Source organism: Zonotrichia albicollis, chromosome 11, assembly GCF_047830755.1.
Source record: "Zonotrichia albicollis isolate bZonAlb1 chromosome 11, bZonAlb1.hap1, whole genome shotgun sequence".
In the NCBI taxonomy this organism is placed as follows: domain Eukaryota; kingdom Metazoa; phylum Chordata; class Aves; order Passeriformes; family Passerellidae; genus Zonotrichia; species Zonotrichia albicollis.
The window spans coordinates 7,325,501-7,343,750 of record NC_133829.1 but is presented as its reverse complement, the minus strand read 5'-3'; the positions used below and the strand labels follow the sequence as shown (position 1 = coordinate 7,343,750).

The 18,250-nt window shown below is 47.0% G+C and overlaps 1 protein-coding gene across 3 annotated transcripts in view; it reads left to right on the top strand.

The window, feature by feature from the left end:
* The window catches only part of NTRK3 (neurotrophic receptor tyrosine kinase 3), a 216,391-nt gene that overhangs the window by 110,796 nt on the left and 87,345 nt on the right, over positions 1 to 18,250 (top strand). For all 3 annotated transcript variants that reach the window (XM_005483447.4, XM_074549225.1, XM_074549226.1), the window contains exon 12: positions 3,333 to 3,521. In XM_005483447.4, the coding sequence (XP_005483504.2) occupies positions 3,333 to 3,521 (189 nt within the window). The remainder of the gene's footprint in view (positions 1 to 3,332; positions 3,522 to 18,250) is intronic.

The window sequence follows — 18,250 nt, the reverse complement described above, 5'->3', positions numbered from 1 at the left end:
TTTGGATTAATTATATGTTCTAGGGCATGTCAAATCAGTGCCTACAATCACCAGAACTGTTTTGGAAATCTGGAAGGCTAATGCACTGAATGTGTTGTAAGTGTTCCTTAGGACTCTTGGGAATGTGATTTATTTCAGTTTTTTTCAAGACCTGTGAGTACAGTTGGAGGCAGTAAACTGTCTCTGGATTACTGCAAGTGTAGAATACACTTTACAAGTTGTGTTCTCCCTGTGGTGCCTCTGCCTTTGCAGTTCTTGGGGTTTCCCACTTTTGCAGAGATGTGAAGGGGTTGAGATGGACAATCAGAGCTCAGCTCTAAGGCTTTTGAGGGTTGGTAGATCTTGTAAATGGATAAGGTTGGTGACATTGACCTGAACTGGATGACTCAGAGGCTGAGTCCATTCGTGGGATACAATGTCCATTGTGAACATTGTGAGGAGTGAGGATGCAGCTGTCTATCAGCTGAGATGTGGTTACCTCATGCCTCAAAGGTCTTGGATGTGTTTGAGATGAAACTAAGATAACACATGAAGAAAGTCCTCCTAAGAAGTAAACTACAGAAAAACAACCAACCCTGTGGAGTGTAAAGAAGGTCAAACTCTGGGTCTGTTTATTGCCAGGGAAATGGCCACAAGAACGTTGGCTAATAGGTGCTTGCTGTGCTTGTTTTCACAAGTACCCAACCTCCTGGATTGTCCTCTGCTCTTTTAGCTGTAGCCATGCCCTTTCAACCTGCCTGTGCTGGAGGGACACTGCCATGATTGTGTTCCCTAAAAATGAAGAGATGCTGAGCAAGGGTCAAATGCTGGCAGAGCTTTTGAGTCCCTGAAAAGCAGATCCTCAGCAGGGTCTGTATCAGCCTGGTGTTTGTGTCATGGTTTCTTACATCTTCTTTGCTCCTTGGCACAAAGGTGGGGTTATTGCTCTCAGAATAGAAGGCAAAGAAAACTTCCTTCACATAGAACCACCGAATTCTTGGCACAGAGATGGGGTTTCTGATCTCAGAATAGAGGGCAACAAAAACTTCCTTCACACAGAAACACAGAATGATTTGGGCTGGAAGGGACCTTTAAGATCAGCTACTCCAACCTTCCTGGCATGGACAGGGCTAGGGACACATTCCATGAGACCAGTCTACTCAAAGTCTCATCCAACCTGACTATAATTCACCAGAGAGGCCTTTCACATCCCCTTGCCTGATAAGGAGCCATTCCTTGGAGCAATGTCTAGGCTTCTTAAGGAAAGCAGTAAGCCCTCAATAGCCTCTCCCACTGCAAGGGAGATCTTCATGGTCTTCTGTCAGATTATTTACACCAGTCCATATCAGTAGATATTTTATGATTTTTTTTTTTTAACTGCACCTTGAAATGCAGAGTTCTCCCCTTCCCACCACAGCTGGACCAACCAGCAGTGCAGGATGTGGCTGAAGGAATGTGCACATCATGCAAAGCTGAGTCCTCCTGGTTTGTGTGCAATGAATTGACATTGCGAAGAAACAAAAGTCATTCAAACAAAAATTGCCCATTTGCTTTTTGTGTTTGGAGAAATACACCGTGTGTAGTCCCAACAGAGGCATCTTGCATCACGAGCTGAATTTTGCCTTTGCACCTCAAGAGCTGGAAAGTCACGCGGGCGCGGGGAGTAACGTTAAAAAAGGCAGAACCAGCCAGAAGGAATTCACAGTAAAGGGCGAGAGCTTTCTTCCTTGTGACTAAAACACCTGTCACAGCTGCCAAGACTCTGCTAATTACACAATAACTTTATTATATCCCACTTGGATGAACAAACAATACTTGAAGCTCCAAAAATGAGCAGCCTTTAGACTAGATTAATGCAGGCAGAATGGCTGCATGGAGCCGGTGTTCGCCTCGTCCTCCCAGTAGCTCTGGAGAGTAAAATGGCTTGAAGAGTCCCTTCTTTGTTGCCAGTGCTACATAATAAAGTAATTGTGCAATTAGAAGCACATTACTGCTGGGAGATGAGCATTTTTTATGCAGTGTAGGTAAAAGGCTGGATGCTCTGAATAAGTTGAAAGCCTAACTGCAACATCTCTGCTCCTTTTTACTTGAGCTTCTGGTAGTCCCTGGTGACATCCAGAGAGGAGAAAAGGAGTGTCACTTGTAGAGTGTGGATTTTCTTGCCATGTTAAAATATTTAAAAGATCTCATGCAAGATTTCACAGTGGTTCCTATCTTGTCCAACACCAATGCAGCAAGAATGGTATTAGAGGGTCTAATACCAAAATAAAACATAAGGGATAGAAGCCTTCCGTTGCTCCTATCTTGCATGCCTGACTACTTTGCTTCATTTTCTTGCCTGCCTGATGGTGCTGTGAATTTTGGGGGTCGAGAGGGTAAGGGGAAGATGCTGCCATTTGTGCTGATGGTGGTGGGAATGGGCCTGAGCTGGGCAGGATCTGTTCCAGTACATTGTGGGTCCCTGTAGGCATCAGCCTGACTGAAGGGCTCGGTGAGTTTGCTCAGGTGAAGCTGCAGGAGGGAAAAAAGATGGGCAACACACTGGGCAACAGACACATCACAAATATGGATTTCAGGTGAACTAACACTTTGGAGGTGATGTTTCTTCAGTATAAGCCTGGTTATGATTTTTGCCAAGCCTGTGATGCCAGAGTATACAGGCACCACAGCAACTGCTCTCTCATGACAACCCTAGGAGAGGACTTTTTGCATGACTCACCTCTGATGTGGTGTCACCTGTAGTTGTCTAACCCTTTGGGATTTTTAGCCTGGTACCTCAAAGCCAGGAAGGAAAACTTGAGATGTTTTCCCTATGCTGTGAACTTCCCGGAGAAACTAAGCCTGGGGATAGGACAACTGGCAGGAATGCTGTTGCAGACATTTTTTATGGAAAATCCTTTCCTTAGGATTTTTCCTCCTGAGAAGCTGAGAGGCCTCAGGAACAAAATGTAAACAAAGATTATCTGCTGCTGTGGAATGCAACAGGTGGATCCTTGATTGGCCCATGTTGGTTGTTTCTAATTAATGGCAAATCACAGTCAGCTGGCTCGGACAGAGAGTCCGAGCCACAAACCTTTGTTATCATCCTTTCCTATTCTATTCCTAGCTAGGCTTCTGATTAAATTCTTTTTTCTATTCTTTTAGTATAGTTTTAATGTAATATATATCATAAAATAATAAATCAACCCTTCTGCAACATGGAGTCAGATCCTCCTCTCTTCCCTCGTCCTCGGACCCCTGTGAACACAGTCACAGAACGCTAGGACGGGCTGGTGGTGATCCATCAATGAGCGTGTGACCAACAGGCCTCCCTGTCCTCTGCTGTCCCTGACGGGTGTGTGTGCTGCTTGCAGGTCCTGTGGCAGTGATCAGCGGCGAGGAGGACTCAGCCAGCCCTCTCCACCACATCAACCATGGCATCACGACGCCCTCGTCGCTGGACGCCGGCCCGGACACGGTGGTGATCGGCATGACGCGCATCCCCGTCATCGAGAACCCCCAGTACTTCCGACAAGGTCACAACTGCCACAAGCCAGACACGTGTGAGTGCCCCCAGCAGGGCTCAGGGGAGGGCTGGGGGGCTGGGGGAAGGAGGGCGGGGAGGGAGAGGTTAAGAGGATGAGGAAGAAGAGAAGGAGGTTTTTGAGGAGAGTGGGTCTTGGTATGGTCCAGAAACCAAAGTGAATCTCAGGTCTCAGAAATCACAACATACATGTAGATGCTTCCAGAAAAGACTTTCCACTCTCACCTTCACCTCCCTTCACCCTCCCTCTGCCACCCACCCGTCACCTTCCCCACCCCTGCCTGAAAGTGCCATTCCAAGCCGGGCTCTTCCTCATCAGCTCCGAGCATGAGGTCCCAGGTGTGAGCAAGAGCCCCCTGGGAGCATGGGGATGGATGTGACCCCTGCTTGGCTGGGGAAAGGACCTGCCTCCCCTTCCTCCTCCAGCAGTTTCCCAGTCATGGGGCTGCCTCTTTGGCTCCCCAAAGGGCCAGGGGGAAGCTCAGGATACATGGGCATAGGTGTGGCAGATGCCTGGAGCTATCTTTGTCTCCAGGAATTTTAGATGCTGGGTGTCTTGATTTTATGGGCTTCTGTAAAGCTTCTGCATCTTTCCTGTATAAATTTGGTTCATGAACTGGGCTCATTAGACTAGCAGGAGGTGATCAAGTGTCCCTCTCCACGTTGTGTTTCTAAATTCTGAGCATAAAAGAAAAGTGCTGTGTAAAAGGATGCTTTTCTGGGAGTCCTGCACCACTTCCCACGCGAGTGGTGGGATGCAGCCTTCCCCAACATGCGGCTCACAGGCGGTAGCTGAGCTCTCCCAGGCCTCTTACCAGCTCTGACATGCAAGCTGAGCAGTGCAGGAGGTTTGGGTAACATTCCTATCTTGTACTTTGCATCCTTTTGGTGTGTCTTGGTTCCAGGTAGAACTGGAAAAATAAGGATCCTGCAAAACAAAAGGTGAAAAGCCCTCAGCTTGGGCTACCTCTGTGGCCCAGCCAGAGGCAGGGAGTGCTGTGCTGATGTCACCTCTGCTCTTCCTTTGCTCACAGGGGCAGGAGACAGACCTCAGCCCCTGCAAACAGGGAGAAGGCCTATCTCCCAGCCTGCATGAAGCCATGTGGCACTGAGTGCTCAGCAGGAGCACGCTGCTCCTGCCTCCATCTGGGGAAGGGGAGCTGCAGCTGCTGCTCCCACTGAGGTACCCCTTGGGCAGCCCCCACTGTGCACCCTCATGGGTTCTGCTGGCTTGTGCCCAAGCCCTTAGCACTGTCCTTCACTCGCCAGAGCGATGGGATGTACCCAAAGAACGTGCCTGGCTTTCCCTTGATTTTCATTTCAATGTGCTAAATTTGGTCTGTTTGTAGAGAGGGGAGGAGGAGGGCGGTGATTAGGCAGGAGTGGAGAAGCTGAATGTAGCGTGGTTTTTCTGTGCTGTTAATTATATATTTTACATTTCTTATAGCACCTCATCTCAAAATGATTTACAAACTCTGATGGCTTGGGAGGGAGGGCTCCCCCGCTTTACTTTTTCTTCCTTTCCCTGCTGTGCTGTCTCAAATCTCTTTAATCTGCACGCCGACCATTGCAAGACGTGGGTGCTCTTGAGGCTGTAGCAGAACTTAAACCTCAAAGGATTAAGTTTTGCTCTGAGCCTTTGCCCTGTGGGACTTGTCAGAGCTGGGTGGGCTGCAGGGGAAGTCACTGGCAGCAGGATTTGACCTCAGAGCTTCATGGGGCTGTTTGAGTAGGATCTGAAGGGTTCACAGAGATGCTTGGGGTGGCATCTGGAGGCGCTTCTCCTGTGAAGGGTGCCACAGGAGGGAATACTCCATGTTTTCCAGGACTGCAAGGCAGAGGGGCTGAAACCAAACCCCACAACACTGGTACTCCTTTGGGGGATAATAAGAGGCAAACTACAGTTGGGTGCTTTCATGTTGAAAACCCTAATTTTTTTAGATTTGTCATTCGTGGGGCAAAACCCAATCCTTGACTCCTCAGGCATAGTTGAATTTGGTGTGTGTTTTATATTTTAGTCCCCAGGCTTTAACTTGGTCAAAAACTTCTGACTTCACTGGTGGCTTTGCTTGAGGCTGGAAAATTTCATAATTCACCTATTAAATTAACCATGCTTTGGGGAGCTTTTGCTGTAAGGGGTTTGTTTGATCTGATGTGCTCTACTCAACATAAGCCCGGGCTGCAGAATATTTGTTGCTCCCGTTCTCCCCATGGTTGTCATGCTGGAGGGTTTTTCCATCTCCCTGTGCAGATCTTGGACACAAACATTTCTCCCTTTGCTGTCACTTCTAAAGAGAGCTCCTCTGGGCTGGGGAGTGCTTCTATGCCCAGCTGAGCCTGTACAGATGCAAACTCCTCACTCCACCACCTCCCCCAGAGCTGCTGCCCAGCTGTGAGCAAAGGTGCTCCGTGACACCCAGTGTCTCTCCTTTGCACCGAGCTGTTGCTAGAGCAACATCTTCAGCAAGCATTTTCACTCTCCAACATGAAGCTTTTCTCCTTCCTTCCTCCTGCAAGCATCCCAGTGCTCTTGGATGCTGCCTGGGTGGAGGACATGTTGATACCCACTGCTGTGCCGCAGCGAGGGGAGCAAACTCTGTGTGCTTAATGCAGTATTAATAGTACATTGATGTGATATAGATTTCTGTCACCCTCCATACTAGCAAGCATCACTTATCACGCAGGGATGAGGGATGTTTATTCCCAGCCACTTAGCTCTGCATAATGGAATTGCAGCTGAAATATGGAGAGCAGCTCCCTGCCCGTGGAGCTGGAGGCCTCTCGCTCCCTCTGTGCAGTGCTGGCCCATGGGATCTTCTTCTCAATGTGTCCCCAAGGAGACAGAGGCCTGTTCTTCACTGGGAATGTGCTGTCCTCCTGTTTATGGGATGAAGGACACTGGAACCAGCCCTCACTTCTGCCTTTCTGGGATTTTTGCAGTTGTCTCACCCTCTTTCTGTCACTGCCTGACTTAGTGCAGAGGGGGAACAAGCTTGACTCAGAATTCTCTTTCCCTTCCTGGATGAGGGCTTCTCAAAGAGGCACAGAAGACACCAGCATCACTGTATTTTCTCATGTTGAAGCATTTAGTTGATGAGAAGATGCTCCCCCATCTCTGTGCTGTAACTCTGGGCCGTGCTGGGTTTGCATCCTGTCCTTGCTTCAGCTGTCCTTGGCCCTACCTGGAGGGTTAAAAAAGAGTCTGGCAACATGGACAGTCAAACCACAAGTGGATTTTAGAAGAATAGGCTAAAAAGGCCTTTTTCTCCTGATCTTGTGCACATGGAGGGGAAACCAAGTTCATACCTGCTTGGCAAAGAGCAACAGGTTGTGATGAGTTTGCACCTCCATATCTGGAAATAAACACATCAGAGGAGAAGAATGGGATTTGTGGCAAGCACAGTGGGCAGAGAAAGTAATGAGGATGAGAGTTTAGGACTACATAACATCAGACAATGGTCAGATATCTTAGTAATGCAAAACATGATCCAGTCTACCCCTATTTGTGGCCAGAATTTGGCTGCTTGTCCTTCTGGGCAGGCCCGTCAGTAACAGCAGCTTCTTATGTTACCTCCCTCTCTAGAAGTTCAGGATTTGAATTCCCAAAATTCAAGTTTTTCAATTATGAGTAGCTGGAGATTTCTGTGGTGAAATATTGGTAATGTTTCAGAAGAAACATTTTGGAAGGTCATTTTACTTTAATAATAGTAATTAGGTAGTAATTAATTCTAAGCACAATGCATCAGATGCAGATTAGTTCTTGGATCTGATCTCTTGAGCTTTTCTCAAATGCCACAGCACAGTTTTGGAGTTGTTCAGTTCCCTTGTATTTCTCATCTAACAAAACAGGCCTTCTGGAGAATTATACAAATTGGAGACAAAAATCCAAGCCCTGATGGAGAAAATTGATCTGGGGGGCAGATCCCCACCTGCATCCCAGCAGTGGATGCTCAGTTGCAACAAGTAATGTGAAGCTGAACTTTTGGGGCAAATTCTTTGATTTTGGCGGAGGATTTTGCCAGCCAGGACTGGAGCTGGCTGTGTTTTCCAGGACTGGCTCAGTCTGGGGACTGGGATGCATTCTCCACACGGGTGGAGCAGCCGTCCTTTCCTAGAGTCCTAATGAGGGTTTTTTTCAACCTCATTTATTACAGGCTGCCCTGACATAATTACATATTCAAAGTTAGTAATTACACGTATTCATGCTAATTAAGTAATTAGATATAATTACACTAACTGTAAATACGTGGTAATCGGCTAAAAAGAAGTACTTCAGAAAAAAACAAGGCAAATCACACAATAAAAGCGCCATCAGCACTCTTTCACTCAGTACCCTGTCTTTATCTTTTATTTCAGTGCAGCTTAGAAGGAACATCGTGGTCATTTCAAAAATCATATTTCTTAAACAAATAGATTTTCTTAACTTTGCTTTCAATAGATCTCAAAAACTAAAATGAAAAGGATATTTACCCTTAGAACTGTTAATTTTTTTTTTGTTTGCCTAGCATGTTTTGTTCATCCTGGGCATGGGAAGATAAAAAGTATGCAGCATTTCTATTTTTGGTCAGTTCATGGTCCCATTTTGGCCAAAAACAGCAGCAACATAAAACTGAAATCATAAGTGCTTGTAGTTTTATTTGCCTAAAAAAGAAAACTGAAACAGTTGGAAAAGAAACTTTTCCTTTTATTTTTTTTCTCAGGGATAAGATAATTTGTCAAATATTCTTTTCATGTAATATAAATGTGGAGCACAGGGTGAAGTGACAGCAGCACTCTGCTTCCCCTTGCCCTGCCTGGGGCCAGGCTCCACAGGTTTCAGTCCCTCACACAGCGCTCTGCTGTTTCTCCAAACTATTCTTTTCCTCTTGTCTCCTCTAAAATGAAGTCCCAGGCTTTTCTCCAGAAGGACCCAGCTCCCATTACTCTTCTGAAGTAGGCACTTGTGAGTGAAGACTCTTCTGAGCTGGAGCTCTCATGGTCTCATAGTCGTGTCCTCCTCACTCAGCTCATGTGAGGTGTTTTAAGGGTTTTAACGAGGACCTGTGAGTAGGTGTTTACTCATTTATGTGTGTTTTGCTGCTCTGGGCTGTGTCTCCTCACTGTTTGTAGCAAAACCTGAGCTTGTGGCTGGGGACTGTGGAGGAGCCCTGACCTCAGAGCTCAGCTGCCAACAGGTGAAGGCATTGGGGGTCTGCAATAACCTTCTGCCTCCAAATTTCCTTCCCTTCTGGTTTGCTGTTGGCTCTCATGGAAACTGCTCTGACCTCCAAGGTTTGATGTGAACATCCTGCAAAAGATTTGGGTGTTGAAGAAGCCTTGTGGGCTCTGGCTGGCTGTTCCCAGAGCAGGTGTTGTAGGTATCTGAAGGAATGTGTGAGCAACCAAAAATACTGCTTCTGTCCCCCACCAGAGAAGAACTGAACTTCCCTTGTGCCCAGAATCACCTTCGTGCCCAGGCTGCAACATCTGACCAACAGGAGACACACCATGGACAGTGGGATTTGGGCCAACCTTCCCAGCTCTCAGCTTTCCTGCCTGGAACTATTTTATGCTCTGCATAATTTCTTCCATCCCTGAAAGAGCAAGTGGAAGAAATACCCACATTTTCCAGAAGTCCAACCTCCTTTTGCAGAAGTGTAGTGCCCATCCCACCTATTTCACCTGCACTTTGAGTTGCAGTCTCACCCTTCAGACCTTCCTGCTGTGATGATGCTGCAGAAATGAGTTTTTTTCAGGATATCTTGGAAAGGCTGGCAAGTTCCACTGCCTATACCTTACCCCTCAGCCAGCTCTGGAGATGTTGTCTGTGTGGTTGTACCATGAGGAAGAAGAGCAGCGTGGCTCTGCCTGGTCCCTGCCTGCTTTAGGAGGAGCTGAAGTGCAGCCCAGCTTGCTCCAGATGGGATGAGCACAAGATGATCACCTCCTGCTGCTGTTTGGATTTTAGATCCAGTCTCTGTTGCTTTAATGTGTGTTTACTGGAGATATTTGTTCCAACATCCAGGATGAAAGGGGCACCAGCAGGCTCCAGCCCTGGAATGGGGAAGTGGCACTGGCAGCACAGCTGAGTGATGATACATTGGTTCCTGGTGGTGGAGATCCATGAGGAAGAGAAACCCTAAAATGAAGAAGAATGTGGCTTTGGGCTGCTGATGGAGACCTGTGGAGAGACTGCTGGATACAGACATCAAGGGGATCACAGGGAAGTATTGTCTGGTACAAAACTCTGCTTTCTCCTCTGCCTAAAAGCATCCCCACTGGACTGTTTAATTCCTGGGGCCAGGAAGCAGAGCTGGCTCACCTGGGGCAATTTCAGGAAGTGAGTTCGTGATGTGTGAACTGTCAAGAACTTAACAAGCCTGATGAGAGGAGGTCCTGACCTGTTTTCCTACTGGATTTGGAGTGGCTCTAGTGCAGCAGGCTGCTCTTTTTGCCTGGCAGCCTCATCCCTGCATCAGTTGGGTTGGACCAGAGTGCCCAAGAATGCAGCATCTCATGGAGGATGTGTATGTACACCCTGACATTCCACCTTCTATCCAGCCCATCTCATACAGGGAGATGAGCTCCCACTCCTCTTACAGCATTCTCTGACCTCCACACACACCCCACAGTGTCCCTGTCCCCTCACCCATGGTCTGGCATGAGCCCAGACTCATCATAGCAGGGTGAGAGGAGTGGGACACAATAGGGATAAAAACAAGTTTACACTCCATCTGTTACCAGCTGTGTGTCTGGGTCTTGGTGCTTCTCCCTATCCATTTGTGCTTGTGGTGTGCTTAAACCTGAAGGAGGTGTCTGTGCCAGAGAGAGCAGGGCTCTGTTCACCAGCCAGCACTCCTCAGGGGTGTGGTTTCATCCCTGCAAGACAAGAGGTAGCAACACAGTTCTCCTTGGGCTACTGCAGACTCAGGCAGCCCAGGTGTCAAGAGTGTGCTCCTAATGGCTCATGGGTTGTGAGAATTTTGCTGTGGGTCACTGTAAAAATAGCCAATGTGTGGATGTGTGCATGGGCTGAGTGGTGGTATTGATTGATTTTGGCCCTCATTTAAACATTTGTCTTGTTTTTGAATGAGTTTTTTGTGGCTTATAATGATTGGCAGCTGGGGTACTTCTGCTTTCCGGGGATAAAGAGGATGTTCCTGGCTAGGGGGTACCCTTGAAGGAACCAGGACTTCCCAGAGTTTGCAAGGACATTGTGTTGAGATTTTTTAGTCTCCCCAGGCTCTTTGTGAGGATTAAAATCTCTCAGAAGTGTGTGGGGCCTCACTGTGATCAGGCAGGAAGTGTCTCTCTGGTTTGGAGATTGGAGGCTCTTGTTGTTTGATCATTGTCTGGTTAAATTGTGATTCCTAATTCAAAATAGCTGCTATTGTTTAGGAGTTGGAGCAGTTTTGCATGACCACACACACAGCAGGAACATTATTAGTGGTGCTGCCCTGTGGGACAAGAAGTACAATCCAGAATGTAGCAGAGGACCTGCACATCAGTAGAGGTTAAAAAACCTCAAACTTGTGCTTAGTGCTTCTTTTGGGCTAAACAGCCCAAAACATCCCACATTCAGTCCTGAAAGCTGGGGAAAGATTCATGTAAAAAAAATATTCTGCCTAAGGAGTAGTGTGGAAGGAGGTTTTGTTTCCCAGCCTTGTGTGGTGGCTGGCTCGGAGGAGATGGGGTGGGCAGACAGGGATGGCTCCCAGCAGCACAGGGCAGGTGGAGCAGAGCACGATTGCTGCACATAACAAAAATGCAGGAATTGTCATTTTTGATTGCTGGACACTTCCAGTCCACCTCAGCATCCTGCAGTCTGTCTTGCTCTTGTTGGTGACTCAGTGGGGTGAAGCAAGCTGCTCATGGAAGCTCCACTTCTGCTTGTGTGCTCCCAAAGCCCTGACCTGAAGCAGCTGTTTCTTGCCATGGCTCAGAGTAAAGCACTGGCCTTGTTGAACAAGATGTGATTTGCTGAAGTGAACATACCCAGTAAACCCATTTCCATGTGCAGCTGATGTAAGGTTTGTATGCAAGCATCTCTCGAGGTGTAAAGCACATTGGAGTCACAGCATTGCTCTCAATGCCTGGGCTTGTCTCCCATTGAGGCAGGGTTTATTGCATAATCAATTTTTAGATTCCTGCACACTCATTCCTAAACACACTGCAAGTTACCTAGTGCTGAGCCTGGCTTGAATCTGTTCAAGCCCCCTCTCCCTGCCCCTGCCTGAATACAATTATTTAAGAGATGGGAACAATCTGGGACTCACTGAAAGCATGAACATAATTTCTGTGTGTACCACACCAAGGACCAGGCTGTCCTGCTGTCTGCAGCCAAGCCTGGTCAACATGGGATGCAGTACTCAAATTAAGTGATCATTTATAGTTTCATGTAGACTCAGCTTTTTCTGATGCTCGTTCCAAGTTCCTTTGCTGATGCTGCAGCAGCACCTGAAGTTTTTTGTCACCGCTGTGGGTCTGTAAAAATGTCACACCTTTCTTCCAGGCCTACTAACCTATTTTTCCTCAATGAATGAGAGCACTGAGTCTGAAGTCTACTATACTACTTATTTTTATATATAAATCTCATATATATGTTTGATCTATTTTAAATGCACTGGTTTATAATGTATGGACACCTCATCTTACTTGTACTTTTAACAGGTTTTACATCATACTTCCCTGTCCAACCACCATACTCCTTTTTTCCCTTTGTGAGATAAAAGGGAATTTTTTTTTCTCCTACTATACAAACATCTCTTAAATTCAGGACAAGTAGTTTCTCTCGCTCCCATAAGTGTGACAGGAGACAGCCAAGGCTCCTAAGTATATATGGAAAATTGCAATTAGAAGAAAACACTGGAACAAAATTTCTTTAGTCCTTGTCTCCCTTCTCCCAGCCCTTCTCACCCCTCCACCTCCCTCTTGCAGGATTAAGCCAAGCTAATCCTCAGATGAGCAAGATCTTGGGAAAGCAAAGAGCCAAGGGAGGAGAAAGAAAAATCCTTCACACTCAACACTAATAAGGAAATTATAGGCATCCTACATTATGAATTGGATGAATTTTTAATGGTTAGAAATGCAGCTGATTTATAATGCATCCATCCAGGGCTGCAGGGCCTGTCGCCAGCTAATAAATAAATGACAGGCTCTTTGTATTAAAAGTATCAGTCATTTTGTGTCTCTGTGCTGTAATTGATGAGGAGCATTGAGCAAGGGAGGTGGTGGCCAGCAGGTGTGTGCAAGAGCAAGGACCTTGTGTTTCAAGCTGTACCTGGGGGCTTGGAAAATCAGAAAATTACAGCCCAGTCTTCCAAGTCTTCTCTCAGATGGGCCACAGCTCCAGCTCCATCCCATTGCTCACATTCCAGAATCAGGGTAATAAAGGACTTAGCTGGGGCTTCATGGTTTTGAAAGGTCATTTTAAGCCCAGTTTTAGGGCCCTGTTGAACATGTCTTACGTTCTAGAACAAGTTAGTTACCCTGGACAGCAGGAACGGCTCCATCTGAGGTGCCTGCCCAAAGATTCCTTCCTCCATGTGGAATGAGGTGGGAGGCTTTGGGTCTGCCTCGTGTCAGACTCCTGGTGAGGGTGGGGGAGATTGTGCCCTCTGTTCTTTTGACAATCCTGGCTATTGGCACAGTCAGGGTGAGACGAGCTCAGAGTCAGGGATCAGCATGAGTTCATACAAACCCAACACAAATGTTCACACTGAGGCTGCGTTAAAAATAAATTCTGGGCAAATCCCAGAGCTGGGGTGGGGTGGGACTGTTCTGCTCTTTGTGCCAGATCCCAGCAGAGCCCAAATGTCAGGGGAACATTACTGAGAGCCCAGCAGGCAGCTGAATATCTGAGGCATGGGGTAGATTTTATCCTCTTAATGAGGAGAACTAACCTGGCATGTTGTATTTCCACTGTTTCCTGGAAAGAGGCGTTTCTCCTTCTAGCCCATCAAGGGGCTGCTGAGCATCTTCATCTCCATTTTATGGATGAGGAGAGGCAGCTGGAAAGACATCAATTTGCTCAAGGTCACACCAGGTTGCTGACAGCTAGCAGACTGGCCCATGTTCAGCCCACTGGACCATGTTGCATGTTTATGAGTTCCCACCTGAAGTCCTCTCACAGCCAGTGTTTTGGAGTCAGGGGTTTGGATGGATAAACACATCCTTGGAGCTGTCAGTTGCATATTATGATCCCAGAAAATGGCAGTTCTGAACATTTTCCTGCTCTTTTCCAGATAGCTTAGATCAAATTCTCCCTTTTCCACCTTCATGGGGGCCATGCTACAGTCTTAATATGTTCTGCTTTGCTCTCTTGACTACTTCTGAAGAGACCTCTCCTTGCAGGTCTCATTCCACCTGGGCATTGCCTCCTCCAGTCATTGGAGTGTATTAAAACCCAAGTGCTGGGCTCAGAGGAAGAAATTTTTCAGCTTGGCTTTAGTCCCTGGCTGCAGGAATTAGGCAGGGAGGCTGGGATATGAGCCTGGCTGCCCAAGTAAAGCACTGCTGTCTAAGATGCAGACTTTCATCTTGACCTGGAGGAAGAAAACGCTTATTGCCTTATTTATTACATTTCCCCTAGCAGTGTAAATACCGTATCCATGATAGATATAGATCTTATGAATAATATAGAGATTTGAACTAAGTAATTGCTGTGCTTTTTTAATACAAGAGATACTCAGTGTCAAGTGGTATTAATGATCTGTCTTGACATGGGCTCTGCAGAGGGCAATTGCAAACCCCAGTTCCGTGAGAATTTGAGAAATTGGGGGAGAAATCCTAATGTGCTGTTCATCCCCTCTGTTCCCTGTGAGACACTTCAGAACAAGTATCCTGTCTGCTGATTTTTTCTCAGCTTTCCCTAGACCCTCTAAGGACAGGAAGGCTAAGTGGGTTTTTGGGAAAACAAATCCCTTTTGTAGGCAGGCTGGGCTAGGCTGTCAGAGGAGGGAACTTTTGGAGGAAATGTAATACAAAGATCCTAGCAGCTCCCTGTGGTCACTAACAGTTCTCCAGACATTTCTAGAAGAGCAAAATGATTAGTTACAGTGAAATAGCTAAATTCAGGCAGAGGTAGTGATATTTTATGTGTCTGCTGATCTGAGCCTCTGTCTCTTCTCTGTAGCTTTAATATGAAGCTCTCCTTTCCACTTGCTCTCTGAAACCCTTGTGCAGCCTTGCTGCTGTGTGCTATTAAACAGGTGGCTGTGTTGCTATGAGAAATTCTCTATAAAGTCCACTCTTTAATGCTTTAGGATCTTTGGGGATGAATTTAAGATATTAAGAACCAAAGAGATTTAACACCTTTTTTGCAATGACATTGTGGGGGAAAGGGTAAGGGGATAGCAATGACAGGATGTGGTGTGAGTCACTTTGTGCCTTGCATCACTGGTGGCAGGGAGCTGGCAGCCCCACTGGCTGGTCCTTCTTGCTCCCTGCTGTAGAGGTGTTGGTCTTACAGCTGCAGAGCTCCAAGGCCTCTTTAAATAAATGGAGCTGTCTGAGAAGGCTATGAATGCCTTTTCAATTTGTTTTTTTTCCCCCCAAACATAGCACCTCGGGTCTGAGTCAGGCTGTTAACCTTTTTCAGTCCTCTCTTTCTAGCCACATCCTGCTTTAAGGTTATTTCTCATCCCTCTTCCACCATCACCCTTTTAACAGGAATAAGGGCAGGTGAGACCAGTGGACATTTTAGCCCATATTCTCACTTTGTCAGTTCAGGAGGAGCAGTCTTGCTGACCTCTGTGGAGCAGGGACCATGGGCTCAGGTGTTTTTTTGATACAGGAATGGGAGCTCATTAACACTCTGTGCCCCGCAGATAACTTTTATTGATCATCAGCTGCTTAATCAAAAACTCTATCACAGTTTGTTTCGATTATTTTTTCCATCTCTTCATCTCTGGAGAATTGTTTTAGCCAAAGTGAATGTACTCATTATGCAGTTGGGAAACCACTGCTACAGACTGCTATGTAAATCAGTTTAGGAAATCAGGAGTTTAGGGAGGTTTGTGTCTTCCTTCCCACATTTAGCAAGGTGCATGTTCCTCTGCCTGATGGGTGAAACAGTCATGGAGGGAGTTTGGCTGAACTGGGTTTTGACCAGCCTAGGGTGGCAGAACTCACCTCCCAGCTTGCACAGAGCCCAGGCTCCAGATGTACATGCCCACAGTCCTGGTACAGTGAGGAACAGCCCTGCTGCTGTACCTGGTCCTGTATCTAAACAGATCTGAGCAGCCCTGAAATTAGAACCCTGGGGTGTGCTGTCCTTGGGCCACAGCTGGAAACTCCGTGGACAGTTGCTTTACTCTTGAAAATTGTCAGAGCTCTGGGGAAGGGACTGGGAGGAAGTTGTGCAGCAAGTGGCAAAAATATTTCCCAACTTCTGCCATGTCTTTAATGACCAGCCCTGAGAAGTGTCTGGCCAGTATGAGTGGGAACACAAGAAAGACTTGGGAAGGAAGCCCCAAGACAGGAGTGCTGCTTGTTGTGCCACTCCAAAGTTATTTCTTACTCTAGTTATGATGGATGTCCTCATATGATTAATTTTCTTTTTGTCTTTTAATGTTTACTGCATAAAATCATTCTCCTTGATCCTATACCCTGTCAGGGCTACACACTCCATGCTGGCTATGGTGTTGCAATGTCCTAATTTGATTGCAGAGGGTCGTGTCCTGTATAATGTTGTCTCATTTTCTCAGTAGTCGATGCAAACTCAATTTTATTTTCTTTGAAAAGAAGGGGAGAGTAGGCAGGAGCCCAGAATCCACAGCTGAGCCTATACCTGCAGCACTTACCTTGTTGCTTGGCTGCAATGGCCCGTGCAGTTCAGCTTGGATGGGACCTACAGGCTTGCTTTATTTATTTATTTTCCTGGTGGTGCTGAAGGAGAGAAAGGATGGAAGCTACAGCAGAGAAGGGCCTTCATTTGTAGGTGCTGGCACCGCTGATTAGCCTCAAGGAGTCATTAACCCAACAGGCTGGACAATCTCTTGATGGAGCTTATCTCAGGAGGAGGGAGGGTTAGCTGTGTCTCCCTGTGGGCCCTGGGTGAGTGCTCAGCTTTCTCCTCTTGCCTCCAATTAGATGCTGGGTCCCTTGTACCACTGCGTTTCACCTGCCTCAGAGACCCTTCACCTGCCTTCCGCCTGTGCAATTTACCATGGCTCAGAGGGGAGAAGGAGGGTCTGGTCTCAATTTGTGTGGCTCATTTGCATGTGAAATGAGCACGTCCCTTCGGCAGAGCTGCCGGCAGCCTCCTGGCCCCGCTGCTCTTGTTCAGCACGGCTCTGACAGCTCCAAGGCTGTGGCTCGGTGAGCGGTGGCAGGGCTTGCTCATAAACTGGAAGTGTCACTGTGTTTTTGCAGAGCTCGTCCAGAAAATGGTGTTTTTCAGCAGCTCATAAAGGAGGTGTCAGCCTGGGATTCGGTCTGTGGAAAAAGAACCTGTTTTTGCAACCTGCAGAGAGCACAAGCTCTCAGCTCTGGCTCCAGGGCCATCCTCTGCTGGCTGGGATTGCTGCTGGGGCAAATTATTCAGCTGATGGTTTCATTGCTAATTTCCTCATGGGTCCTGGACTCTCTGACTCTGTATTCATCTCAGGGTATTCCTCATTCTCAGCCCTGTCTTTTCTTGTCCTGTTGGGCTTCCAGTGGGGTTTTGATTGAAATGGATCTGTTGTGGTGAGAGAGGAGGAGTCAGAGAGGAGCAGGCAGGCAAAATGCTCAGAGAGGTTGGATGAATAAATCAACAGGTCTCCAGGTGTGCCACCAAACAGACTCTCCTGTCTTGATCCAAGGATTTAGTGGGAAGAGGCCAGGCAGTGGAGTGGCAGTGGTCTCTGTGGCTGGACAGGGACCAAGGGAATAGAATTGTGTCTTGAGGACAGGAAGAGAGGGAGGAGACTGGACCTTGGTCACTCATGTGATCCTCCTTGGAAGAGTACCAGGTTCCATGAAGGAAGCACAAATCTAGGGCTGATTTTTTTCTTCATTTCAAAATATTTAATCAGAGAATCAAATATGAAGTCTGTTTAAGAGGAGGCTGGCACACGGCAGCTGGCTGAGTGTTGCAATCAATATATCCGCTGTGGAATGCTTCCTGCACAAGTATTACATCCTCTCTCATTTACTTGATGATCTTTAGGGTGAATCAATCAAAAGATGCTGCACACAAATAGTTCAGCCTGCAATCCTGTGGGTGTCCATTACAGAGATATTTGCTCCATGTTAATGGACCTGTTGATTAACAAAAAACCCTAACTTTTTAAAATGGAAAGCTGTCACTTGATGGCAATTGTTGGCTTTGGTTTTTCTGCCTCCCCACCTCCTCCCCAGCACAGCTCTCATTCTGCGCCAATGCAGGTGACTGCAACAAAACCCAGGTCTGCACTGCTGGGGAGGAGAGACTCACATCACACCCAAGCAGTTACCTGAGGAGAACCTTCTCTTGGAGGTTGGGAAGGGCGGAGAGAGACTTCTCTGTACTCAGGGGGTGATTTCACCACTCTGTTTTTTTCTGTTAATTGTGTTTGTGCACCCATCTACCTTGGGATGTGATGTCCTGTTTGAGTTCAGATATATCTGAAGAAGGTACTCCCCTGAAATCCCCACCAGACCAAGGCTCAGGAGTTCCTTGAGGAGTCTGGTTGGGTTTTACACTAGCTGAATGCATGGGAATTTTTATTTGGGTCTGTAAAGCATCTAGTCTGCTGAAGCATTGGTGTTCATTTTGTTCCTCTACAACATGGACGCTTGTCAAGA